General features: G+C 41.6%; 1 protein-coding gene across 13 annotated transcripts in view; it reads right to left on the bottom strand.

Annotated features, from left to right (window-relative positions):
* Positions 1–12,148, bottom strand: part of ncor1 (nuclear receptor corepressor 1) — a 297,718-nt gene that overhangs the window by 191,990 nt on the left and 93,580 nt on the right. For all 13 annotated transcript variants that reach the window (XM_072243400.1, XM_072243412.1, XM_072243409.1 and 10 more), the window contains exon 6: positions 8,903–9,016. In XM_072243400.1, coding sequence (XP_072099501.1) covers positions 8,903–9,016 — 114 coding nt within the window. The remainder of the gene's footprint in view (positions 1–8,902; positions 9,017–12,148) is intronic.

The following is a 12,148-nucleotide window of genomic DNA, read 5'->3' as shown; positions in this document are numbered from 1 at the left end:
AACAATGAATTCTCCAACTTCTGGTTAATGGTTCACAGAATCATAGAAAAGTACAGCATAGAAACAGGTCCTTTGGCCGATCTACTCCATGCTGAAACAATTTAAGCTTCCTAATCCCATCAACCAGCACTGGGACCATAGCCCTCCATATCCCAACTATCCAAATACATTTCAAAAGTTTGCTTAAACGTTGAAATCGAGCTCACATGCTCCACGTGTGCTGACAGCTCATTCCACACTCTCACCACCCTTTGAGTAGATGTCTTTCTTATGCTCCCCTTAAACTTTTCACCTTTCACCCTTAACCCATGACCTCTAGAAGCAGTCCCATCCAACTTCAGTTGGAAAAAGCCTACTTGTATTCACCCTATCTATAAGTCACAATTTTGTATACCTCTATCAAATCTCCTCCCAATCTTCTATGTTCCAAGGAATAAGCTCCTAACCTATTCAATCTTCCCTTATATAACTCAGGTGCTCCAGAGCCAGCAAAATCCTTGTAAATTTTCTCTGTACTTTTTCCAACCTTATTTACATCTTTCCTGTAGGTAGGTGACCAAAGCTGCATACAATACTCCAAATTAGACCACACCAGTCTTATACAACTTCAACATAACATTCCATCTTCTGCATTCATTACTTTGATTCATGCAGGCCTATACGTCAAAAGCTTTACGACCATATCTACCTGTGACACCACTTTCAATGAATTATGAACCTGTATTTCCAGATTCCTTTGTTCGACCATGTTCCTCAGTACCGTACCGTTCACTGTGTAAAACCTACTCTTTTTGGTCCTTCTGAAGCGCAACACCTTGCACTTGCCTGCATTAAATTCCATCTTCCACTTTTCAGTCTATTTTTCCAGCTGATCCAGATACCCCCGCAAGCCATGACATCGGCACCCCCAATCTTGGTGTCATCCGCAAATTTGCTGAACCACATTTTCATCCAGATCGTTGATATATATGACAAACAACAATGGACCCAGTACCAATCCCTGTGGCATTCCACTAGTCACAGCCCTCCAGTCAGCGAGGCAACCATCTACTACAACTTTCTGGCCGATGTCTAATCCAACTTACCTCATCTTGAATGCTGAGTGACTGAACCTTCTCCACCAACCTCCCATTCAGAACCTTGTCAAATGCCTTGCTAAAGTCCATACAGGTAAGTCCACGGCTTTGCCTTTATCCACTTTCCTGATAACTCCCTCGAAAAGCCTTATAAGATTGGTTAGGCATAATCTACCATGCACAAAGCCATGCTGACAATCCTTTATCAGCCCATGTCTATTCAAATACTTATATACTCAGTCCTTTAGCATGTCTTCAATAACTTTCCCCACAAATGATGTCAGATTCACAGGCCTACAGTTCCTAGTTTATATTTACAGCCTTTCTTAAATAGTGAAAAAATAATGGCTATCGTCAATCCTCTCCTATTGCTAAGAATGATTTAAATATCTCTGCTGGGCCCCCAGCAATTTCTGCACTCACCCCCGCCCCCCCAAAGGGTCCAAGGGAATACCTTCCCAGTCTTTTGGGATTTCTACACCCTGATTTGCTCCAGGACAGCAAACACCCTTTCCTCCGTAATCTGTATAGGGTCCATGAAGTTGATACCACTTTGGCTCACTCTTATAGACTCTGGGTCTGTCTCTTGAGTAAATACAGATGCCAAATATTTCTTTAAGATCTCCATCTGTTTTGGTTCCACACATGGTTACCATTCTGATCTTCCAGAGGACTAACTTTGCCCCTTGCAATCCTACTGCTCTTAACATATCTGTAGAATCCCTTAGGATTCTTCTTCACCTTGTCTTCTGGAACAATTTCATGTCTTCTTTTAGCACTCCTGATTTATTTCTTACGTGTTGTCCTGCATTTTTTATAATCCATAAGCACCTCATTTGTTCCTACCTGCCCATACCTTTTTTCCTCTTAACCAGGGCCTCAATATCTCTTGAAAACTAAGGTCATCTACACTTGTTATCTTTACCTTTTATTCTGACAGGCACAAACAAGCTTTATACTCCCAAAATTTCATTTTTGAAGGACTTCCACTCTCCAAATATATCTTTGCCAGAAAACAATCTGTCCCAATCCACACTTCCCAGATCATTTCTGATACAATCAAAATTGGCCTTTCTCCAATTTAGAATCTGAACTCATGAACCAGACCTACCTTTTTGCATATTTACTTTGAAACTAATGGCACAGTGATCACCAGACGCAAAGTGTTCTCCACACAAACTTCTGTCACCTGCTCTGTCTCATATTCTAATAGTCGATCAAGTATTGCATACGGTCACATAGGGATTTCTATGTATTAAGGAAATTTTCCTGAGTACCTTTGACAAACTCTGCCCCATCCAGTCCCTTGACAGTTTGGGAGTGCTAGTCAATATGTGGAAAGTTAAGATCATCTCCCATAACAATCTTATGTGTCTTGCAAGTTTGTGAGCTCTCAACAAATAGGGTCCTCTAAATCCACTGACTGTTGGGTGGTCTATTAATACAGGCCCATTAATGTGGTCATACCTTTTTTATTTCTCAGTTCCACCCATAACACCTCATTAGACAAGTTTTCCAGCCGGTCCTCATGGAGCACTGCCATGACATTTTCTCTGACTAGTATTGCCACCCCTCCTCCTTTAATCCCTCCTCAATAGAACTGTTCCTCTCAACAAAATTAAAGAGGTAAACATATGGCTCAAAGGTTGGTGTGAGAGAAGCAGGCTTGAATCTGTAGATCATTGACACCAGTATGGAGAAGCACTGTTCTGATAGGACAATTCCACCTGAATCATGCTGGGACCAGAGTCTTAGCAGATTGCAGAACCAGAGCTATAGATAGGGCTAAACTAAACAGTGGGGCTGGGTTCAATGACAAAGAAAACCGGGGAAAAGGCTGAAGGAAGGAGACTTTGGGAAGGGAGGCAATGAATAAAGGACTGAGTGCATTGTATCTGAATGTGTATATATTGTATAATATTGAAAACTTAGGTGGGAGGGGGCAGAGGGGAGGGGTGGCCCTGATGGTAGAAAATTAGAAAATGAAATTAAATTGTTTCACAAGAAGATGTTTGTGGGCAAGTTGAAGCCTCCAGACAAGAAGTCAGGATATAGTGTGCAAAATATACCAGATATAGAAAAGACAGGTGAAAAAGAATGGTACAGTGATCATAGGGAAGTCAATACATGAGTAAACTGGAAAAAGCACGTTGGAAGTGGACCACCAGAAAAGGAACTTGTTGAATTCCTGAAGTAGCTTTTTAGTGCAACTTGTGGTTGAGCCCACTGTGGGACAAGCAATTCTGGATTTAATGCTCTGTCATGAGGCAGGTTTGATCAGGGAGCACAAGGTGAAGGAATCATTTCAAGTCGGTGCCCATTTTATGATGCAATTTATCCTGCAGTTTGAAAGAGAAGGTGTAATAGAAGATCGGATGACTGGCAAGAGGCAAAGAGTGGGAATAAAGGGAGGTGGCTCTTTTCATTGATTACAGGTGTTCCATAGGGGGCGATGTTGAGTATGCTTCTATCCATGTTATATGTTAATGATTTGAATGATGGAATTGATGGCTTTGTGATCAAATTTGTGGACGATACAAAGAAAGGTGGAGGAGTAGGTGGTGTTGAAGAAGCAGAGAGTTTGTAGAAGGACATAGAAATTAGGAGAATGGGCCAAAAAAAACGGCAGGTGGAATGGGGTGTACGGAAGTATAGAGTCATGCATTTTTGTAAAAGGAATAAAGGCATAGACTATTTTCTAAGCAAGGAAAAAATTAAAAATCTGAGGTACAAATGGACATGGGAGTCTTCGTGCAGGATTCTCTAAAGGTTAACTTGCAAGTTTAGTCCATGGCAAGGAAGGCAAATGCAATGTTAGCATTCATTTCAAAAGACTAGAATATAAAAGCAATGATGTAATGCTGAGGCATTATAAAGACATTACTTAGACTGCACTTGGGAGTATTGCGAGCAGTTTTTGGTCCCTTATCTAAGAAACAATGTGCTAGCATTGGAGAAGGTCCACAGGAATGATTTCCTGTTATGAAAGAATTAATGTATGAGGAGCGTTTGATGATTCTGGGCTCACTGTAGTTTAGAAGAATGAGGGGGGAAATCTCATTGAAACCTATCAAATATTGCAAGGACTAGATACAGTGGATGTAGAGAGAATGTTTCCTTTAGTGGGCGAATCTAGGACCAGGGGAACAACACAAACAAAATGCTGGAGGAACTCAGCAAGCCAGGCAGCATCTATGGGAAAAAAGTACAGTCAACGTTTTGAGCCGAAACCCTTCAGCAAGACCAGTCGGCACAGCCTCAGGATAGAGGAGCATCCATTTAGAATAGAGACGAGGAAGAACTTTTTTTGAGCCAAAGGGTGGTGAATTTGTACAATTCATTACCACAAATGTATGTGGAAGCCAAGTCAGACCGTCAGGAAGGGCAGGCAGATGACTGGGGGCATTTGCAGCCAGCAAGGTGAGTATCAGTGCAGTAGGGACGCAAAATCAAAATGAGTTGTAAATGCAGCCCTCAAAAATATAATATCTCAATGCATGGAGTACAAGAAATAAGGAGGATGATCTTGTTGCACTATTATAGTTTGTCAGGCATGATGTTGTGGCCATCGCTGAATCGTGGCTGAAGGATAGTTGTAGTTGGGAGCTGAATGTTCGAGGTTATACGTTGTATCGGAGGGATAGGAAGGCCAGCAGAGGTGGCATGGCTCTGCTGGTGAAGGATGGCCTCAAATCAGTAGAAAGATGTGATGTAGGATTGGAATATGTTGAATCCTTGTCAGTTGAATTTAAAAACTGCAAGGATAAAACAGACAGGATCTCCCGGTTGCCACCCACTTCAACTCTGCTTCACAGTCCCATTCCGATATGTCCATACATGGCCTCCTCTACTGCCATGATGAGGCTAAACTCAGGTTGGAGGAGCAACACCTCATATACAGTCTAGGTAGTCTCCAGCCCCTTGGTATGAACACTGAATTCTCCAACTTCCGGTAATTCCCTCCCCCTCCCTTCCCCTATCCCAGTTTCACTCTGCCCCCTCCCCCAGCTCCCTACTACCTCCCTCATGGTTCCGCCTCCTACTACTACCCATTGTGCTTTCCCCTATTCCTTCTTCACCTTTGCTGTCCATCCCCTCCCCCACCCCTTTATCTTTCCTCTTACTGGTTTTTCACCTGGAACCTACCAGCCTTCTCCTTCCCACCCTCCCCCCACCTTCTTTATAGGGCCTCTGCCCCTTTCCTCTTCAGTCCTGACAAAGGGTTCCGGCCCGAAATGTTGACTGATCGCTTCCACAGATGCTGCCCGACCTGCTGAGTTCCTCCAGCGTGTTCTGAGTGTTGCTTTGACCCCAGCATCTGCAGATTACTTTGTGTTAAGGATAAAATGACCCTGATGGCAGTAATATACAGGCCTCACAACAGTAGCTGGGATGTGGACCACAGATTAGCATGGGAAATGGAAAAGGTGTGTTAAAAGGGCAATGTTATAATAGTCAGGGGAGATTTCAACAAACAGGTCAATTGGGAAACTCAGGTTGGAAATGGATCTCGAGAGAGAGAGTTTGTTCAATGCCTACAAGATGGCTCTTTGAGCAGTTTGCCGTTGAGCCTACTAGGGGATCAACTATACTGGATTGGGTGTTATGTCATGAACTGAAGGTGATTAGGGAGCTTAAGCTAAAAGAACCCTGATGTGATCACATAATTGAGTTCAACTTGAAATCTGACAGGGAGAAAATACATTTTGATGTAGCAGTATTTCAGTGGAGTAAAGGAAATTACAGTGGTGTGAGAGAGGAGCTGGCCAAAGTAAACTGGAAAGAGACTCTGGCAGGGATGACAGCAGAGCAGCAATGGTGTGAGCTTCTAGGAAGGTGCAGGTAGATGTATTCCAAAAACAAAGAAATGCTCAAATTGCAAAATAGCACACCAGTAGCTGACAAAGGAAGTCAAAGCTAATGTAAAAGCAAGAGAGGGTATGAAATAACACAAAAATTAGTGGGAACAACCCTATAGAGAGCAAATAAAGTTACTGGCATTGTTAAGAATACTGGCTAATTGGCAACGAGTGGAAATAAAAGGATCCTTTTCTGGTTGGCTAGTAATGTTCCGCAGGGGTCTGTGTTGGGATCGCTCCATTTTATGCTGTTTATCAATGATCTAGATAATGGAATAGATGGCTTTGTTGCCAAGTTTGCAGGTGATACGAAGACTGGTGGAGGGGCAGGTAGTGGGAGACAATAAAGTTGCTTGTCAAACACAGATTCTTTCTGTGCTTAACTGATCATTATTCCTAAGGGTTAAATTCTTATAACACTGCAAACCCACTTTCAAGGACTCCACAACTCGTGCTCCCAGTATTATTATTTTTTTAAATTTGCACATTGGTTATTTGTCATTCTTTATGTATGTAGTTTTTCATAAATTCTATTAAATTTCTTTATTTTCCTGTAAGTAGCTGCAAGAAAATAAATCTAAAGATAGCATATGGTAACACACACACACACATTACACACCCCCCCCCCCCCCCCCGCCGATAATAAATTTACTTTGAATTTTGAAGCCAATTCAAAGTTCAGTGGATGGACAGGTAGTGCCACAGAGATAGGAAATCTGCAAAAGGACTTGGGACAGGCTGGAAAAATGGACAAAGAAGTGGCAGATGGAACACAGCATAGGAAGGTGTGGGATTATGGACTGTCGCAAGAAGAATAAAGGCTATCGACCGCTTTCTAAATGAGGAGAAGCGCAAAAGGACTTCGGAGTCCTAGTTCAGGACTCCCTCAAGGTTAACCTGTAGGATGAGTCAGTAACAAAGGCGGCAAATAATCAGCATTAATTTCAAGAGGACTACTGTATAATATGAAAGCAAGGATGTAGTACAAGCTTTATAGAGCAAGGATCCCCAACCTTTTTTGCACCGCGGCCTGGTTTAATACTGACAATATTCTTGTGGACCGGCTAACCGGGGGAGGAGTGTTCAAGTTCAACAGTGAGTGACAAGGAATGAGGCAAGGTGCAGCTGACTCATATCTTTTCATATCGCCAAATCATATTGTTTCTTCACGGCCCAGTAGCGCATGCTTTGCGGCCCAGTGGTTGGGGACCACTGTTATAGAGCATTGTATCTTAGGAAAGATATGCTGGTCCTTGGCAGGTTCCAGAGGAAGTTCTCACTTTAAGAATGAAAGGCTTAATCTACGATATGTTTGATGTCTCTGGCATTGTACTTCATAGAGTTCAGAGGAGTGAGGGAAGATCTCATTTAAACCTACTGGATAGAGAAAATCCTGGATAAAGTGGACTAAAGAGGATGTTTCTGCTAGGAGAGTCTAGGATCCAAGGACACCACCTCAGAAATCCTTTTAAAACTGAAATTAAGAGGAATTTCTTCAGCTAGAGGTTGGTGAACCTGTGCAATTTGTTGCCCAGGTGGTTGATATGTTTTTGATGGATAAGGGGTTGGGGAGGGGAAGGTTTAGAGTTATGGGTTAGAAGGCAGGAGAATGGGGTATAAAATACAGTCAGCCATGAAAGAATGGCAGAGCATTCATAGACCAAATGTCCTAATTCTGCTCCTCTATCTTATGAACTACATAATACAGCTCAATACAGTGGACGCTGTAAAACTGACTTAAAAACAAATTGCATCAGAATATGTGGACAGAGTAATAACAACGTTCAAAAAGAACCTGTGTACAGAGAAAAACATCAGGTTCCTAACCTTCAAACTGAACTGGGTAACATTTTTCATTCACAAAAAGAGGAGCTTTGAGTGTATTGGGGAGAGGCGTGGGAAGGAAGAACAAAGAAGTGTGTGATAAAGTGCAAAGGAGGATTGGTGATTGATGATGAAAAGTAGAAAAATGCTAGGTGAGAGCTCAACTTTTGGACAAGGTAAGGAAACAAACAGCAGCCTGCAAGAGATATAAATGGAGTAAGAACAGTAATTATCTGAGTTACCAGAGAGTACTACAAATGCACAAAATTTAAGTGTCCTTTAAATGGGTCTGAACTCAGTTTTGTTTATAGAATATGCAGCGTCAAAGGACAAGATTTCTCAGTTTTATATTCAGCTTCATGGGAATAGAAGAGCAGCAAGGTTAATAGTATAAGCATCCATCAGTTCTGGGCTAATAAGAGACGTTCTGTAAAGTGTTCACCTGCTGCAATACAGAAGACTCTACACAATAAGCAGAGATCAAAGCATTAAATTTAAAATCTATGTAGGCTGCCGCTTCACCAGGAAAAAGTTTAACATCTCTTATAGTTACAAACCAAGTGCATCAGAGCACCCTGGATAAACAGTCCTTTCAGAGCTGACAGAAAGTGCCAATAAATATCTACATGTGCTGAGCCATTAATTACCTGCTACTTTTTCAGCAGCAAAATCTGCTAGGATAAATTAGCACAGTCCCATGATCCTGCCAATTGAATCTGTCGTCTCAAATGCACTGTGTATTTCACTGTTTCTAACTTGCTCAGCAGTATGGCTTTAAGCCATGCAGATTTTATTTTAAATGGTGGTGGAACTAGACTAACTTTTTCAGAAGGTTGAAGTCAAAACCATTTGTAGATGATAGAGTGTCATTTATAGATTTAAAAACCTTAAAAAAAAATGAGTGGACATGGAAGTAACAACAAACTAACACTTCACTCATTCACTTGCAAATATTAGCCTGATCCCTTCCTAGCACGGAGTTATTATTTACATAACTGAGCCTAAATCAGGCATCCCCAGCTTACTCAACCTAATCCAGCCTGTGGAAATATCTCAGACAAACCACTCAACACACGTTCTCACTATTTTAATTATTGGCAAAATAAAAAAAAATGAAAAATTCCTATTGTTTTTTGTCCTTACCCTGTTTTCGTCATAGATAATCTGGACAATACTTCGATGTTTCGCTTCCACTGGAGGAGGGGAGACGGGCTTCTCAGGCTCTGGAGGCTTAGCTGCTTCTTCTTCAAGCTGTTGCTAATAAGCAACATAGGAAGAGAATCAATATTTCTTGCCAACATATACAAGGTTTACATCCTAAATTGCAGAATGAAAAACAAATCTGAATTTTCTTACCGTCTGAAGTGGAGGAGTCACCATATCCAAAACATGGCTTCTCTTTAATAATCGTGAATGAAGAATGTTTCCACTCAAAATGGAGGTACAAAATATCCTGAAGAAAGGTCTCAGCCGAAAACGCCAGCTCTTTATTCCTCACTACCTAGACTGCCTAACTTGCAGACTTCCTCCAACATTTTGTGTTACACTGTGGATTTCCAGCATCTGCAGAATCTTGAATTTCAAATCAATTTCTTCAAATTTCCCCTCTCTGCTCTCTACTAGCTCAAGCTCATCTAAAACTTTGCTCGCGTATATCCATCCTGCTTACCCTTGCTAGCCACACTGACTCTGGTCTTTTACCAACTGAAATTTAAACTTGTGAATGTACCAGCAACTATATTCAGTATTGTTTGGCTCATTATGTTGGCATACATGAAGTTGAAATTTAGTTCCATGTAAGCAAGTTTTATACTATTTCATGTATATAAAATAAAATCTAACAAATATATCTTTATTCTATAAATAATTAAGAGCTAAAATTACATAAATTAACATAATTTTAGTTGGTGTGGCAAGAGCAGCTAAATTGCCAAATTCAGCAGTAGCACAGCTCTCAGCACAGCAGTAGCAGCCAGAGTTGAGGATAGCATGTGCAATCACACTAGACTGCCTCACACTGCTGTCTATGATATATATATATCTACACACACACACACACACACATATACACACAACAACTATAATGGTGTTTAATGTGAATGCTTAGGGGTACCAATCAAATAGATAGTTTTTCTTTGGGAATGCTGTGAATTTTGTGATGCTAGAGATCCATTCAGCAAGGTAAGTGGAAAGTATACCATCACATTCTTGATTGTGCTTTAGTCATAGAGAAGTACAGCACAGAAACAGGCACTCGGCCCATCTAGTCCACGCCAAAACCACTTAAACTGCCTACTTCCACTGACCTGCAGCAGGACGACAGCCCTCCATACCCCTACTATCCATGCACCTATTCAAATTTCTCTTGAATGTTGAAATCGAGCTCACATGCACCACTTGCGCTGGCAGCTCGTTCCACACTCTCATGATCCTATGTTTCCCCTCATATTCCCCTTAAACTTTTCACCTTTCACCCTTAACCCATGACCTCTGGTTGTTGTCCCACTCAACCTCAGTAGAAAAAGCTTGCTTGCATCTACCCATCTACAGTGGTGCTAGGAAGTTTGTGAACACTGTAGAAATTTCTCTATTTCTGCATAAATATGACCTAAAATGTGATCAGATCTTCATGTAAGCCCTAAACCCAGATAAAGAGAACACAATTAAACACAAAAACATTATACTTGTTCATTTATTAAGAAAAATTATCCAATATTGCATGTAATTGTTGGAAAAGGTATGCAAACCTCTGGCGTATTGCCTTCTACAAAAGCTATTAGGAGTCAAGTGTTCCAATCAATGAGATGAGTTTGGAGGTGTAGCTTGTAGAGGTGCCCTGCCCTATAAAAAAGACACATACAGTCAGGTTACTGACAGGGCCTGCTCTTCTCCAGAAAGATCTGTTTATGTGCACCATGCCTTGATCAAGTCAACTTTCAGAGGACCTTAAAAAAAATTATAAAGATGCATAAAGCTGGAAAAGTCTACAAAAACATTTCCAATGGCCTTGAGTTTCATCAGTCAACAGTGAGAAATTTCTACAAATGGAGGAAATTTAGTACTGATACTACTCTCCCTAGAAGTGAGCATCCTGCAAAGATCACGCCACGAGTACAACATACAACGCTGAAGGAGGTGTAAAGCAACCCAAGGGTAATAGCAAGAGACCTGCAGAGATGTCTAGAACTTGCTCAAGTCTTGTTTATGGAAGGACACCATGGTGGAAGCCACTGCTCTCCAAAAAAAGCTTTGCTGTATATCTCAAGTTTGCAAAAGACCACCTGGATGTTCTACAATGCTCCTGAAACAATTGTCTGTGGTCAGATGAAACAGAAGTTGAACATTTTGGCAGAAATGCACATTGCTATGTTTTGAGGAAAAAAGGCACTTCACACCAACCCCAAAACCTCATCCCAACTGTGAAGCATGTTGGAAGGAGCATCATGGTTTGCGGCTGCTTTGCTGCCTCAGGGACTGGACAGCTTGCAATTGTTGAAGGAACAATGAATTCAAAATTGTGAAACCCCAGTTTCCTTGGTCTGTGTAGGTCTAAGGAATACACACTCCAGTTCCGCCAAATCTGTGAGATTGGGGCGATTCTCCCACCCCCAAGCTCTGGTTTGTGTGAATGCTATGTGATTTGCTACCCTGTTACATCTTGCTGTCAAGAAATAACAGACAGTACATTGCATACGATTAAATGAATTATATTTATGAATGTTAACTAAAGGGCTAGTAAAGAAAAGAAAAAAAAAGGAAAAGGGCCCATCATAATTAAATAGCCAAATGTGCACAAGTTGAAGCTCAACTCTTCCAAAAGTCATATTCACCGATCCTCATTAGACCCTCACACCTTGCTCCATCGAATCATGGTCCCCAATGGGTCAAATCATATGACTGGTTCTCTCCAGCGGCTTCTCTTTTCGTCTCCCGCCAAAGTCCCCAGCTCACAAGTGTCAGGCACACAAAAAAGAATCCTGCTCTCCCCCCCCCCCATTATCTCTAACCATAATCCAAACACTGCTTCTACAGAAACACCATTAAGTTAGCAGTGAAACCTTTTCCGTGGTGTTACACTCTCTTCCCCCTCCCCCACCAAAATACCAAAATTAGTCATGTCCTCATGACTTCGAGATAATTTATCACCCATCCACGCACAGCACAAAGTCTCACAGAAATTTTGTGAGATCAGGACCTTCAACCCAAGTGTAAATGGCAGTGGCATATCTCACCAACGGGAGAGGTGCCACACTCTTGCCCAAGTGCGACATGGGTCAGTCTGTCTGGAGGATTCCTGAAAGGCCTCTTCACATTTTGCATACCACCTCGCTCCAAAAGGCTCCGAAGGGCCAAGATAAACTTTACCATCTTCTCCTTTTGCCCTCCCTT

The sequence above is a fragment of the Mobula birostris genome, chromosome 25, assembly GCF_030028105.1.
Source record: "Mobula birostris isolate sMobBir1 chromosome 25, sMobBir1.hap1, whole genome shotgun sequence".
Taxonomy (NCBI): Eukaryota; Metazoa; Chordata; class Chondrichthyes; order Myliobatiformes; family Myliobatidae; genus Mobula; species Mobula birostris.
The sequence above is the reverse complement of the archived record's forward strand: the minus strand, read 5'-3'. Positions and strand labels throughout refer to the sequence as shown.